Raw genomic sequence first — 13,044 nt, forward strand, 5'->3', positions numbered from 1 at the left:
TATGAAAATTGGAAGTGGTTTCTGAGTGGCTAAGTATGCAATAACAGAAGATCGCCAACCGAAATTGTGGCTAAAAGTGTAAACACTCAGTTCTTCTTAGCACTTCGGTGCGAACGGTTTGCGCTAAATTTGAAAAAAATCGGAAAAGTCTTACGCTACTTCCAAATCTAATAAGATCAATGAAAACGTCATAATGTTTACATTCTAAATTTTGCGGATTTAAAAATCAACACCCCGTTATTGTTAGTGATATGAAAAGAATTGCAGAAAGAGAAAATATCTCTATATTTATATGACACACATACATAGAGACCCAGACATACGCCGCTATCTGTATAGAAATGTTGGATAAGTTTTATTGATATGCAAACACATAAATTATAGCAAAATCGATCAATGAATGTTTTAAAAAATAAGAAGATATTTATATAGTCAAAATATATAAATATATGTATAAATATATATATATGAGTGTATGTGTTCATGTGCCCACAACTGGAGTGCTATTTGCTGGACTGTGAATTTCTTTTACGCGGTCTATTTGTGGCGGAATGAGTTAATGCCAATATGGCACTGAGTGCTGCATCGTACCAAGTGCTTTTCATATGAATCACTGTGCTTTCATTTGAATCAATTGACAGTTGTGGCCAAAATCCTTTCAATTTCATACGCTAACTTCTCAAGCATCTAATAGACTCAGTGGCTCAGGTGCAAAACCTAACGGAAGTGTTCCAACGTCAGTGATCATGGAAAATGTTCGCTTTTCCATTATTGTAAGGATTAAAGACTCCAACTTACATATAAAAATTCCAAATTCCTAAATAATCAGTGTCTGAAACCGAACTGTTTTCAGGAGAACGATCTCAAGTGGAGTTCAGAGAGTCATGAAACACACGATTTCTTTTTTGATAAGCGCAGCATCTCCAGCGAGAACAGCAGCAACAGCGATGCCGTATTCAGCGATGAAGCGCATGAGATCTTCCTGTGGCAGCAGCAGCATCAAATGATCTGGGACCAGCTTGAGGTCGAGGAGACACTCAGTCTAATGCCTAATGCGCTCGCGATATTCGAAATGGTTAAGACAAATTGCTTTATGGGTCAGTTACCGACAACCGATCGCAATCAAATGAAATTTTCTCACTTTATTTTTTCTTCACCATTAACCAGCACTTACTCCAGCCACCAACGACGCCAACTTAGCGATACTGTATTCGTCGATCTATGGTTGCACCGAGAATATTATTCTCTTGCTCGATCACTATGGCGCCGATCCCAATTGTAAGGACTTAAGAGGTCGCACGCCGCTGCATTTCGCCTGCTGTCGTGGGAATGCGCACATCGCCAAGGTTTTGTTGGACCGTGGTGCTGATCCTAATCGTTTCGATGGCAAACAAGAGGTTACACCTCTACACTGCGCTGCCAGGTGAGTCAACGAACACTTATCGAGGCGTTGTCAGCGCATCGACAATTCGGCGCGCCGCGCTTTATTCACACATCATACACATTGTATGGTATGTGCATTTGTATGTCATCCACATATGTATTAACAAATTTTAATTAGACCAAATATTTTTTGACGCCAATAGAAAAGAAAATATTATTTATTTATATTATAAATTTTTCGCTTTATTCCTGGCCTTGCGGCGGTTGTATGCGCGCCAATTCGAACGCAACCGCGATCATGATCACGAACACCTCGCCCCTCTCCTTATGGCCGGCTCCATGCGCCGGCATATAAATTGCGTTGAACCGTCACGGCGTGGATAGTGCAAAGAGCGTGGAATGCATTTTGCTGCTACTGAAACGGAAAGCGCACATCAACATTGGCATTGAGAAGCGTTCGGCATTGCATTTTGCCATCGATCGCAACGCTGTCGAATGTGTTGAGACGTTGCTCAAATACGGCGCAGATCCCAACACGCCACAGGTGGGTGACATTTGCGTCACATTCCTTATTCTAGTTCCTATTTCTTACCCCTGCTAAACACATACCTTCCATCCCTCTGAAACAAAGAACTTTTAAACCCCTAAGAATGTTTATTCCTATGTCATAGGTTTACACAGAAACGCCGTTGCACACCGCTTGCGCATTAGGCTTCAGTAAATGTGTGGAACTGCTTTTGAATCATGGTGCAGATGTGCGCTCACAGTTCGGTGAAGGGAAACTGACAGCCTTGCACTTGGGTATGTTATGTGTACGATTAGAAGCTGTCAATTTTCACTGTCAATTCACACCTGTTCTCCATTTCGTTCAACCGCAGCCGCTGAGAACGATTACGTCGAATGTGTACGTTTGCTGCTGGAGCACGGTGCGGAAGTGGATTGTCGTAATGCCAGCCACCAGACCCCACTGCATTTGGCTTGTCTATCGCAATCCATCGAAACTGTCGATTTACTGATCAAGCATGGCGCCAACGTGAATGCTGTCTACAGGGACGGCCGCACCGCTTTGCATGCTGCAATCGTCAAACAATCTCGTAGTTTGGACTGTTGCAATGCTCTATTGAAAGCGGGTGCCAATGTCAACAAAGCGGATAATTATGGTTATACGCCGCTGCATATTGCGGCCTTGAATGAGTTCAGTAATTGCGTCTACACTTTCATTGGTAAGTTGCTCTGGTTATGTGGATGATGTATAAATTTCAGTTTACAACTGTAAGTGACTTGCTACGAGAAGAAGTGGATATTAGCTCTTTATGATTAAACTTCGCTATAAGGAACTGTCGAACCGAAAATCTGCACAAGAGATTTGAGTTAAAGCCATGCTTGCCAGACATCTTTCATTTCCTGCTTTCTCTTCGACCAAAATATAGTGCCAGAAGAATATATTGAGATTCCTAAAGCTTTCGAGGTTGAATGCTTAGCCATGTGTGTGACTACAAACTTCAGTGTCTGTGTTTAATTCAAATTTAATTTCTAAATTCACAATTCTTTAAATAGGATAGTGAATTTATCGATTACTAAAGGCCTTTTCTCAACACCTCTGAATCACTTGTAAGTGAACTTTCTAAACTTACAGAACATGGCGCAGATATAACGGCTCGCACCTCGGGCAATGTGTCCGCTTTGTCTTTCATCGTGCGCCGTACACCTGAGATTATACCGAAACTTACGGCCAAAATGGATAGTTCAATTAAGGTAAATGACCACGAAATCGGTGACGTAGACTGTGAAATCAAATTGGATTTTCGTCTGTTGGTGCCGCCAACATCATTTGAACGTGGAGAGACTGAATTGCTTCTGTCGTTAATCGAAGTCGGCCAGAAGCGTTTATTGATGCATCCATTGTGCGAGACTTTTCTCTTTCTAAAATGGCGCCGCATACGAAAATTCTTTCTGATGAGTCTACTTTATCATGCAATCTATGTCTTCCTATTCACAATGTACATCGTCGGTGTATATGCACGCAACTGTGATAAGAATCCGAAGTGTGAAGCGCCCGCGTACATAAGTACCGTGGGCTATTTCGTTATAATACTGAATTTAATATTGATGGGTAAAGAGATCTTTCAGGTAAATATTCCTGCTTATATAGCACTGTATACTAATTTATACTGAAGCGTGTGAGTTTAACTTTTATCGCTTGATTGTAGATGGCGCACGGCTTACAAGGCTATGCGAAGTACTGGGAAAATTGGCTACAGTGGGCCATCGTTTTTGGTGTCTTGCTGTGTGTGGTAGATAAGCGCTCATGACCGTTAAATTTTTGATTTTGTTGTGTGATCGTGCTTACTTTTAGACACCAGAGATTCTGATACCCACAAATTTGTTGGCGGTGCCCCCTTGGCAACATCACGTGGCGGCTATTGTAGTGTATTTAGTTTGGCTGGAGCTAATGATGCTGGTAGGACGCTTCCCCATATTCGGCGTTTATGTGCAAATGTTCACAAAAGGTAAAGAGAAAGGTAGAAAAAAGGCCAACTTCGAATATTAACTAAAGAATATTAGTGCTCTTTTACTTTCAAGATTTGATCATGATTTTATAAGCACATCTAGGATACCTTATTTCACAAATAATACTTAATCACCTAACGGGTTTTCACAATATTTTACAGTTGCCGGCAACTTTTGCAAATTCCTTTTGGCCTACATCTGTTTATTGATTGCTTTCTGCCTCAGCTTCTCGGTGCTATTCAACGACTATCCACCATTTGAGAATATCACATGGTAAGTACAGATAATAATGTTGATTGAGAATTAAATACTTTATAAATACATACATATATCATACTGCTTTAGGTCGCTGCTCAAAGCCATCACAATGATGTCCGGTGAACTGGAATTTGAGGATATATTTTACGGTGATATACCCGTTAAATTTCCAGTTACCTCTCATATTTTGTTTCTCTGCTTTGTATTGCTCGTGACGGTCATACTCACTAACCTTATGGTGGGTTTGGCTGTCAGCGATATTCAGGGTCTACAAGTATCGGCCACCCTAGATCGTTTGGTGCGTCAAGCAGAGCTAATTTCACGACTAGAAAGCTTATTCTTCTCACGCTTACTGCGCCGAGCACCAGTAAAATTAATGCAACTCTGCAAGCGTAGCGCCCTATTACGCACTTCACGCAACAAATTGCAGTTCGTGACTCGGCCAAATGATCCGCGTGACAATCAGTTACCCGAGGACATCAAGTTGAATATTTACAAACTGGTGGCTGAGCGACGCGATCGCAATTTGAGTTTACGTCGGCGAAAACTCGAAAGCAATTACAACATGTTCAATCAGAGCTTACAGCGACAGTATGAAGAAAAAAAACGTTGCACTGCCATACCAGTTGGGCCATCGGCTGATAAAACCTCACCGAAGTTCGTATCGAAAAACAACAATGTAAATAATAAAAAATCCATTAATGATTTAAAGGAACCACACGTTACGATTACGGTACGCGAAAACGACTGCTTGTTACGACCGCGTTCGGCTACCAATGTGCACGATCAGTTAATGGCCGAAAGCGATGTGGCCGTAAAGCTTAAGAGCCAGGTCAATGGCATTTCGGACGTGCGCGGCGAAGTGATGGCGTTGCGCGAGCAATTACGTGCGATCGGCCAAAAATTGGACAGTTTTGCGGACAGTGCAAGCAAGAAACTAAATTTCACAGCCGAAGAAATGTGTCGCATAAAAATTCATCTCGAGCAGAAAGCATCCTTTCAAGGTTGATCCACATGGTTGGAGATTTTTTCTTTACGAAATGATTATTAAGAAATGTTTTAATATATTTTTCATAATACTTTTATTTTTGTAAGAGAAAAGCGGAAATTTAATTTCAACCCAATAAACTGTGTTAAATGTCTACATACTTACGAATCGATATAAAAAGTGCAATGATTTTTTTTCTGATAAAACAAATTTACAATAATAAAATTATTAACAAATACAAATGTATACATATGTGTGTTTGTGAAGTGATCAATTAAAACAGTTAACCATTGTCATTAGTCCACATTTGCATATGATCTTAAAAATAAAAACAATTGCATTTGCTTCGACAATTACTTTTAATCATCCATAAATGTCGTTGACATCATTAGACGCGCCTGGCTGTTTCGGTCAGCCATTTGTCGTTGCTTTGGTTCCATATGAGTGTGTCTTCTGATGGTATGGGAGCGTCCTTCTTCACTAGAGTCCAAGTTTTGGTGATCGGGTCAAAGGCGAAGTTCTTCGAGTTGGCTGGAGTCGGCGGTGGGGTGTTTATTATCAGTGGTTTTCGCGTGACCGGCACAAATGTGGGCTTCGGACCAACCTGGGCGCCACCCCTTATCAATTCATACTCGGCGTTGGGATCGTTAGCTGGTCGGGGCAAAGCAGCAACAAATGTTGCACAGCTAACTATTATCGCGGCTGATCTCGTTTGAAAAAAATTTTGAAAAAAAAGTAATAAAACTATTGTTAATTGCTGGATTTGAACAAATTTGGAAGCAAAACTTACAAAGCACGAAAGTATTCCTTAAAGTTTTCATGTTTTCAATTACTCCGGTAAATTTGTTGAATATCTTAATTGGCACACTTATTTTATAATATATTCAGTAGTAGTTGTTTTCACAGTAACTTATTTGTTTACTTGTGTAGTGCTTTCGTGTTAATAGCGTCTTTTCTCTCCAAATGTCGATTCTCTACTGATCTTCCGAATCCACTGAGTTGCATAAAATTATAATTCTTTTGCAGATACTCGCTTGTAAATATACTTACAGAAATGTATGTTTGTATGCAGACACATTTGCGTAGTTATGTTCGAATGTTTGTAGGTCTTTTTATAGATTCATATGCTTCTCTACTGATCTTATTTGCACTCATTCGGATGTGATGTTATGAGCTCTGAGTTAACCTTTTAGATTGCTCATGTCAAGAGCGCTCAAAACAATCAAATATCCATAAAACAATTCCAAAATATGAGTCATTTGTGCTGATCTTACAATATGAGGCAATTGTCTAGCTGGCTCGTTCGTTTTTTTTTTTCGGTTTTGTTAGTATGGGTCATCAAACCTGAATGAAAATTACCGATAACCAATCGGCAAAACTGTGTAAACCTCAAGAGGTTCATATACATACATACTACTTCGAATCTGTTTTTGTAAGTTGGTAGTACTGTTAGTGACATTTATGCTAAATTTCACGTCAAAATATTCATTACTATTTGAGATACGCGTCGTTTTGTGAGGCTCCAAAAGTGAATTCTTCGATTTTTACTGTCTGAATTTATTGAACAAAGAAGTGCGATGGTGCATCTCATAGTACATTAGTTATTCGTGATCATTCGTGTAACTTTTGGCTATTCAGCAAATTCACATGACCACTCCGAGGACACCGTTTTGAATATAAATGCTGCATCAAAGTAGGCTCTGATGGCCATCACGGCGGAGGATTTTCCCTAGTGCTATGGCTGGAAAATTCGTTGGCATAAGTGTATTGCAACGGGAGGGGCTTACTTTGAAGGAGATGAAATGGACAAAATGCACCCTTCGATTTGATCACAGTAGTATATTCTTTATAGGCACTTCCACATTTTCTTCTGGGTGATAAAATCTTCTTGACAAACTCGGTATATATATCTTCTTCCAAACTTGAGAATTATTTCCATTCTACTCAAATTGTTCAATAGGAATATTTAAAATTTTTATATTTTTAAAGTCCTAAACCTTAGGGATAATATATAAAGGATCTTCATTTGATAGAAACGTTAGTATATACCTTCGTCCATGTTTCTAAAGTTACCAAACACCGATATTACATATAGTTTTGGCGTTATAATTAGAAACGATTTGCCAGACAAAATCAAATCGCTGTATACCTTTTTTAAGACGCGCACTGTAAATTATAAGTCCCGTTATTCGTAGTGTAGACTATGAAAGTTATTGTTAAATAAACACGTAACTATTAGCTGATTGGTTATTGAAAGAATTAAAATTATTTCCCGGTTTGTGTTTCTTGGTTGGCCAGGCATTAGAAACGGACAGTTCTTCTTTTTTTTTTTGATTCTCGGGTTTTTTTGAACTTCACTTGAGTTGCCTCAAATGGTTCAACAAAGTTGGAATAGCATCTCAGTGCAAACATGTCAACAATTAATCCAAAGTTTATCGCGAAAGCTAGACAATGTTGTTAAAAATAAGGGGTATTCAACAAAATACTAAAACATTTGATCAATTTTTTCAATTTTATATAAGTATATCTAAGTTGTTACTGTCGTTCCTAATTATATGACCAACCTGAATTTGGTGTTCTTTGTGTTTACCTCATTTTCTTCAAAATATAATTAATATTGTTGTTGTTTTTATGTGAAACTCAAATAAAATGTGTTACCTTGTTGATTCCAATTTACAGTTTTAACGTGGAAATCTAAATTTTTAAAATAAGTTAAGAAAACTATCTGCAGCAAAGTCGTTTCTAATTATTAGACCACCACTGTATGTGTTTGTACACAAATTTTAAGCAATTCTCTCTGCTAAAAGGCTCGCGGGCTTTGATTGACGAAAAAAAGGCAGCGCTTTAGTTCAGACTTATTTTGAGTCAAACAGCAACCGATAACCTTTGATAATGGACGTCTTCCCATAATTGCCGATATTCTAACACATGAGTGTATATGTATGTTTTTGTATAAATAATGATTTTATTTGTTTATTTATTCCATTGGAAGAACATTAGTTATCAATTCCATAAAATTAGTTAAAGTCGCTAACTTAATATAACATGTGTATGTATATGGCAGAGGAGGCCTTTTTTAATTTAACATTATTTTAGATTTGGTTGCCAATATAAATTTTTTTAACTTCCCGGATGCGATTTATGTTCGTTAAAAACACGCTGTCAGCACTTTATAATCCTTTACAGGTGCCCATGCGTACAAAAACAACATCTGAAAGGATGAAAAGCAAATTGAGTGGGTACTTGAGCAACAAAGTGAAGGCAAAAGCATTCAGCACTGTCACCAGCCTTTAATACCAACCTTGACCGCAACGAGCGGCGCAGTCCAGACGAGCATGGTTGTGATAATTCTGACTGTCGCTGCCGCAAACAGGATTGTATTCCATGGTGCTGGGACAGGCGCTCAAACAGGCTAGATAGCGAGGCGAGGGCACTGTTGTCGACGAGGCGGGCGGTGCAGGAGTGGTAGTCGTAGTGCCGGCACCTAAGCCAAGTGATCCAAAGGAGAATTCCATTTTAGATATTGTTTTTTGTTAGTAATAATAATCAAATAGGCGCTTACCAGGGCGATCAGGCAAAAATGGATTCGAAAAAATTGGACCCTGCCACTGCCGCTGTTGGGGACGCCCACATGCCAGCGCGCACATTTGCACTAAAAAAAAACGGAGAAAGCAAATTTTTAATATTTAACATGAGGAAAAAGTCTTTGTTCTTTATTACGTTAGGAAAAAATACAACAAACAAAAAACATACCACAAATACACAATAAAACTAATTTCGAATTCATGTTTATCTCCGTCTAATTTCGGAATTTCGTATGCAAATAAATCTGAGCGCGCGTATATTAGTGAAGAGCGTGCGTTATTCCCCGGCAACCTTCTGCGATTAACTTACCGTAAATTATATTTCACTGCCGGTTTTATACGCAGCGTCATTGGGAAGATCAAGCAAAACCCCATTACTCAGCTCAAACTCCTACATGCATGCATACATACATACATACACATGTAATGTATGTACATTCAAACTACAAGTGTCCACATTATGTTCACATATTCATATTGACGTACGTACGTATATTGTATCAATGTTGATTTTACTTTGCCACAATGCTCTCCAGCCTACTCTTGGCTAAGAAATACATACATACGCACATACCTAAATCGCAGTTCGACTTCTCTCTTATACAAGTTTTATACTTAGAACTTTAGAAGATCGATAAGCAATCGAAGAGGCTACACAAACTTTGCTATTACAATCTAGTCAGTAACTGTATGTGCTATAATTTTATTTAAGTATTACATACATACATATGTACTCATACATATGTTTCTACAAGGATTTTTATACCCTGAACAGGGTGAATTAAGTTTGTCACGAAGTTTGTAACACCCAGAAGGAAGCGTCGGAGACCCTATAAAGTATATACATACATATACATATAAATGATCAGTATGTTGAGCTGAATCGATTTAACCATGTCCGTCTGTCTGTCTGTATATATATGAACTAGTCCCTCAGTTTTTAAGATATCGTTTTGAAATTTTGTAAACGTCATTTTCTCTTCAAGAAGCTGCTCATTTGTCGGAACTGCCGATATCGGACCTCTACTACAGATAGCTGCCATGCAATCTGAACGATCGAAATCAAGTTCTTATATGGAAAACTTCCTCATTTGACGACATATCTTCACGAAATTTGGTATGAGTTATTTTTTATAGAAATAATTTAATTTTGGAAGAAATTGTTCAGATCGGCTCACTATAGCATATAGTTTGCATACAAACCGGACGATCGGAATCAAGGGCTTGTATGGAAAACATTCGCATTTGACGTGGTATCGTCACGAAATTTGACAAATTGTTCTGATCGAATTACTATAGCACATACAAACTGGACACATAGTTATCAAAAGAAATGCACATGTGAAGGGTATATTAACTTCGGTGCAGCGTTTTTTCTTGTTTAAATTCTCGTTTTGAAGCCAAAGCTAATGATAACTTGTTGAATCATTGGTCGCACAAATGTTTGCTTTTGTTATTAGATATGGTGAATAATGTTTTGTTTAATATTTTAAATTGCATTTTGAATTGCATCTTTTGAAGAGTGTCCGATAAATGATTACATCTGTACATATGTACATATATTTTTACCCATGAAAAAATAGCGAACGAACGACTTGCAATATTCGCATATTAAGCTCAGAAGTTTTTTAACTTCGTTGCTTTCTGCTTTTGAATGTTTGCAGTTTAGCAATGTACAAACCTACACACATTTCTACTTTCCGTGAGATGAAAAAATCCCCAAGGTACATGTAAACTCGTTTTTATTCCTACTTAACTGCGCAAAGATTAATTGAAAAGGAATAAGGTGAAGAAATTGAAAAGGTATTGGTGAGTGTAAAAACATAAGCCGTTAATCGCATTCGGGTACTCGCCGACAATTTTTAAGTGCTGCTTCGATGCCCCTAGATATTGAGTGTTATCATTAATTACCACCACAGTGTCACATTTACATTAAATGCGTATCCATACTGTCTGGCAGGAAGCAAAATGGCTCTAAGAGATCCTATCCAATCCTAAATTTCTTTTAATTTTAATAATTTATTACCTCGACATAAATATGTACATATTTTATGTATATTCGGACTACCGAGACTCAAATACATTGGAAAGGTTTACGCGGACACTATCGCCTACATATCCAGGTCCGTTCCGGTTACTTAGACCCCACTCTCGTGGGGACGGTATTAAATGAACACGATCAATATTTACCTAAAAAAATCTAAATTTCCTATAAAAATGAGTTATCTTAGTGCGAATTCTAATTGAGAGTGTTTTCCCTTTAAAAATATCATGGTGATTCCCGTATGAACGGGAATTATATAATATAATTTATATGTATATTGTATGTACAATCACTTTAGTGAGCATATTTCCACTTATAAAAAATGACAAAATAATTATAACTTAAGCTATAACAACAAATCTCATTAAACACAAATTTAAAGGTAATTAAGCAACAATAAGAACTATTAATTTTGCCGCACGATTTCTTGGAGGTTTGTGCTTTAGAAATTTCGTAACTTTTCTATAAGAGGGCGCCGCAAAAATTTAATACGATATGCGTTTATTTTTGTATGTATATTAATACAAAAGTTTTGGTGATTCAAAAAATTAAGTGTTATTGGGTCATATGAGCACGAAGTTTGATGAAATCAGCGTACAAAAAAGTCCAAAATGATTTGCTGCGGGTGAAAAGAAACTAGAAAATCCACAAGAACATTTTTTCTGACTTAAAATGAGGTTGATAGTGATAGTAGACGAATTTTTCGCTTGCCTTCTTAACAAACTTTTCAATTAACCGATATAAATTAATGAAAGATATAAAATACCATTTTTTTTCTGTTCTTTTATTTCAGCTTCTCAAGTTGCATTTATTTTTAAATAACCGTTAAACTATATAAAATAGCTTAAAATATAGATACAAGCATTTATGCTTTCATAATGTTCTATTATAGCAAGATCACATACCTTATATTTTCTCACTTAAACTATATACGATTTTTGGTCATTATGAGCATTTTTTCGGAAAATATGTTTGTGCGTATGCTTCGCATTCCTCTAAAACTCGTAGCTCTTTTAAATTGCACAGGAAGTTCGTTTAAAAAAGTTCGATTTCTTTTAGGTTCATATATGTATTTACATAAGAGTTTGCCTTTAAATGAAATTTGTACTTTTAAAGTGAGTTAAAGAAAAAGAACACACTATCGTCACTATAAGATGAGCTAATGAGGTATATTTTAAGTAAATTAATCATAAATCCGTTTTACGTACAATTACAAGCAATACTTAAATTTAATTAAATAAATTCCATTAGAATAACAGAAATCGTTTTAGAAACAAACTATTATGTATGTATGTATGTGAGTTATCTAAAATTATCGTCTTTTTAAAAATGGACTTGTTTAAACGCGTTTGTCATTCTTCTTCGTGTTGTTACTAGTTTGCTTTGGCTTCGATTATGCGTTTGCCGATATTGTTTGTTGTTGTTGCGACTAGTTTTCATCCAATTCTTGCTGTGAGCGCTGTGATGTATTTCGCTATTTACGCACGCCACTATTTTCACTCGTAGAATTATTTGCACTACTAGTCGATTGTTGTTGTTTTTTCTTTGACAATTGTATACTGTTAATTTGCCGTTGCTGAGGATCTGGAGAGACAAAGAAGCCACAAACTTTATCATCCCAAATTACTAACTTCACATCGATGGTAGAGAACAATTGCAACTTTACTGGTGGAGTCTTCGAATTGCGCTCGGCAATGAGCACATAAGCCGGGGCGTTTGAGGTGTCCACCAACACTTTTTGCATTTTAAAATTAATGCTGATCGAGTGGCCAGTTTCAATCGTGACCACATTTAACAGATGTTGGAAAATTTCTGTTACAACAGCGCGCATAGTAATTGATTGTTTTTCCTTAATATAACGTTTAAAGAAAAGATTTATGGACTCGTCTCCGGCATTTTTAGCATTGTACTTTTGGTCATTGCAAATTTTGGCAAGCATATGCAATTCGTCAGGGCTACGTTTGGGTGGTGGACAGTAGTCTAAGGCAGCAGCTAGGACCCTGAAACAAAATGTGAATCAAAGAAAAATGCATAAAAATAATTAAAAATCACTTTTCAATACCATACCTGTGAACTAGGATATCCGGGTAACGTCGTATAGGACTTGTGAAATGCGTATAAATAGGTATGGAAAGAGCATAATGCCATAGGTCAGCCTCTTCTGATTTACCTTCACTGCAGAAGTACCTTATAAATGAATGAAAAAAAAACTAATTAATTCATTTGAAAAAAGATTAATAAATTAAAAACACAAAAATTAATTTTTTTAAATAAAA

The 13,044-nt window shown here is 37.1% G+C and overlaps 4 protein-coding genes across 7 annotated transcripts in view; 1 reads left to right on the forward strand and 3 right to left on the reverse strand.

The window, feature by feature from the left end:
* Positions 1–483: 483 nt before the first annotated feature.
* The window catches only part of LOC108978149 (transient receptor potential channel pyrexia), a 12,840-nt gene continuing 279 nt past the window's right edge, over positions 484–13,044 (forward strand). The window contains exons 1-11 of one of the 2 annotated variants that reach the window (XM_018948290.1): positions 484–773; positions 854–1,097; positions 1,168–1,423; positions 1,768–1,927; positions 2,055–2,184; positions 2,262–2,606; positions 3,020–3,513; positions 3,594–3,677; positions 3,740–3,893; positions 4,056–4,167; positions 4,240–5,156. In XM_018948290.1, coding sequence (XP_018803835.1) covers positions 747–773; positions 854–1,097; positions 1,168–1,423; positions 1,768–1,927; positions 2,055–2,184; positions 2,262–2,606; positions 3,020–3,513; positions 3,594–3,677; positions 3,740–3,893; positions 4,056–4,167; positions 4,240–5,156 — 2,923 coding nt within the window. In that variant the 5' untranslated portion in view covers positions 484–746. Of the gene's footprint in view, positions 774–853; positions 1,098–1,167; positions 1,424–1,767; positions 1,928–2,054; positions 2,185–2,261; positions 2,607–3,019; positions 3,514–3,593; positions 3,678–3,739; positions 3,894–4,055; positions 4,168–4,239; positions 5,494–13,044 lie in introns of those variants that run through there. The other variant, XM_018948291.1, reaches the window with a different exon arrangement.
* Positions 5,327–6,110, reverse strand: LOC108978152. The gene is made up of 2 exons (XM_018948293.1): positions 5,931–6,110; positions 5,327–5,842 (listed from the first exon to the last, which is right to left on the reverse strand). Exons 1-2 carry the CDS (start codon positions 5,959–5,961, stop codon positions 5,529–5,531), a joined length of 345 nt encoding a protein of 114 aa, XP_018803838.1. The 5' UTR covers positions 5,962–6,110; the 3' UTR covers positions 5,327–5,528.
* Positions 8,082–9,018, reverse strand: LOC108978151. The gene is made up of 4 exons (XM_018948292.1): positions 8,894–9,018; positions 8,703–8,792; positions 8,442–8,624; positions 8,082–8,351 (listed from the first exon to the last, which is right to left on the reverse strand). Exons 1-4 carry the CDS (start codon positions 8,925–8,927, stop codon positions 8,311–8,313), a joined length of 348 nt encoding a protein of 115 aa, XP_018803837.1. The 5' UTR covers positions 8,928–9,018; the 3' UTR covers positions 8,082–8,310.
* The window catches only part of LOC108978148 (DIS3-like exonuclease 2), a 5,003-nt gene continuing 3,560 nt past the window's right edge, over positions 11,602–13,044 (reverse strand). For 2 of the 3 annotated variants that reach the window (XM_018948289.1, XM_018948287.1), the window contains exons 3-4: positions 12,836–12,955; positions 11,602–12,768 (exon numbers count right to left, since the gene is read on the reverse strand). In XM_018948289.1, coding sequence (XP_018803834.1) covers positions 12,243–12,768; positions 12,836–12,955 — 646 coding nt within the window. In that variant the 3' untranslated portion in view covers positions 11,602–12,242. The remainder of the gene's footprint in view (positions 12,769–12,835; positions 12,956–13,044) is intronic. The other variant, XM_018948288.1, reaches the window with a different exon arrangement.

The sequence above is a fragment of the Bactrocera latifrons genome, unplaced genomic scaffold, assembly GCF_001853355.1.
Source record: "Bactrocera latifrons isolate USDA-ARS-PBARC rearing strain unplaced genomic scaffold, ASM185335v1 scaffold_118, whole genome shotgun sequence".
NCBI lineage: Eukaryota > Metazoa > Arthropoda > Insecta > Diptera > Tephritidae > Bactrocera > Bactrocera latifrons.

Excerpts from the sequence above, each read along its gene's own strand:
- LOC108978152 (XM_018948293.1), bottom strand. The coding sequence starts at position 5,961 with ATGAAAACTTTAAGGAATACTTTCGTGCTTT. Across the intron at positions 5,843-5,930 it reads AAGGAATACTTTCGTGCTTT|CCGCGATAATAGTTAGCTGT; the intron begins GTAAGTTTTGCT and ends AAACGAGATCAG.
- LOC108978151 (XM_018948292.1), bottom strand. The coding sequence starts at position 8,927 with ATGAATTCGAAATTAGTTTTATTGTGTATTTGTG. Across the intron at positions 8,625-8,702 it reads ATTTTTGCCTGATCGCCCTG|GTGCCGGCACTACGACTACC; the intron begins GTAAGCGCCTAT and ends CACTTGGCTTAG. Across the intron at positions 8,352-8,441 it reads CGCCGCTCGTTGCGGTCAAG|ATGTTGTTTTTGTACGCATG; the intron begins GTTGGTATTAAA and ends TCATCCTTTCAG.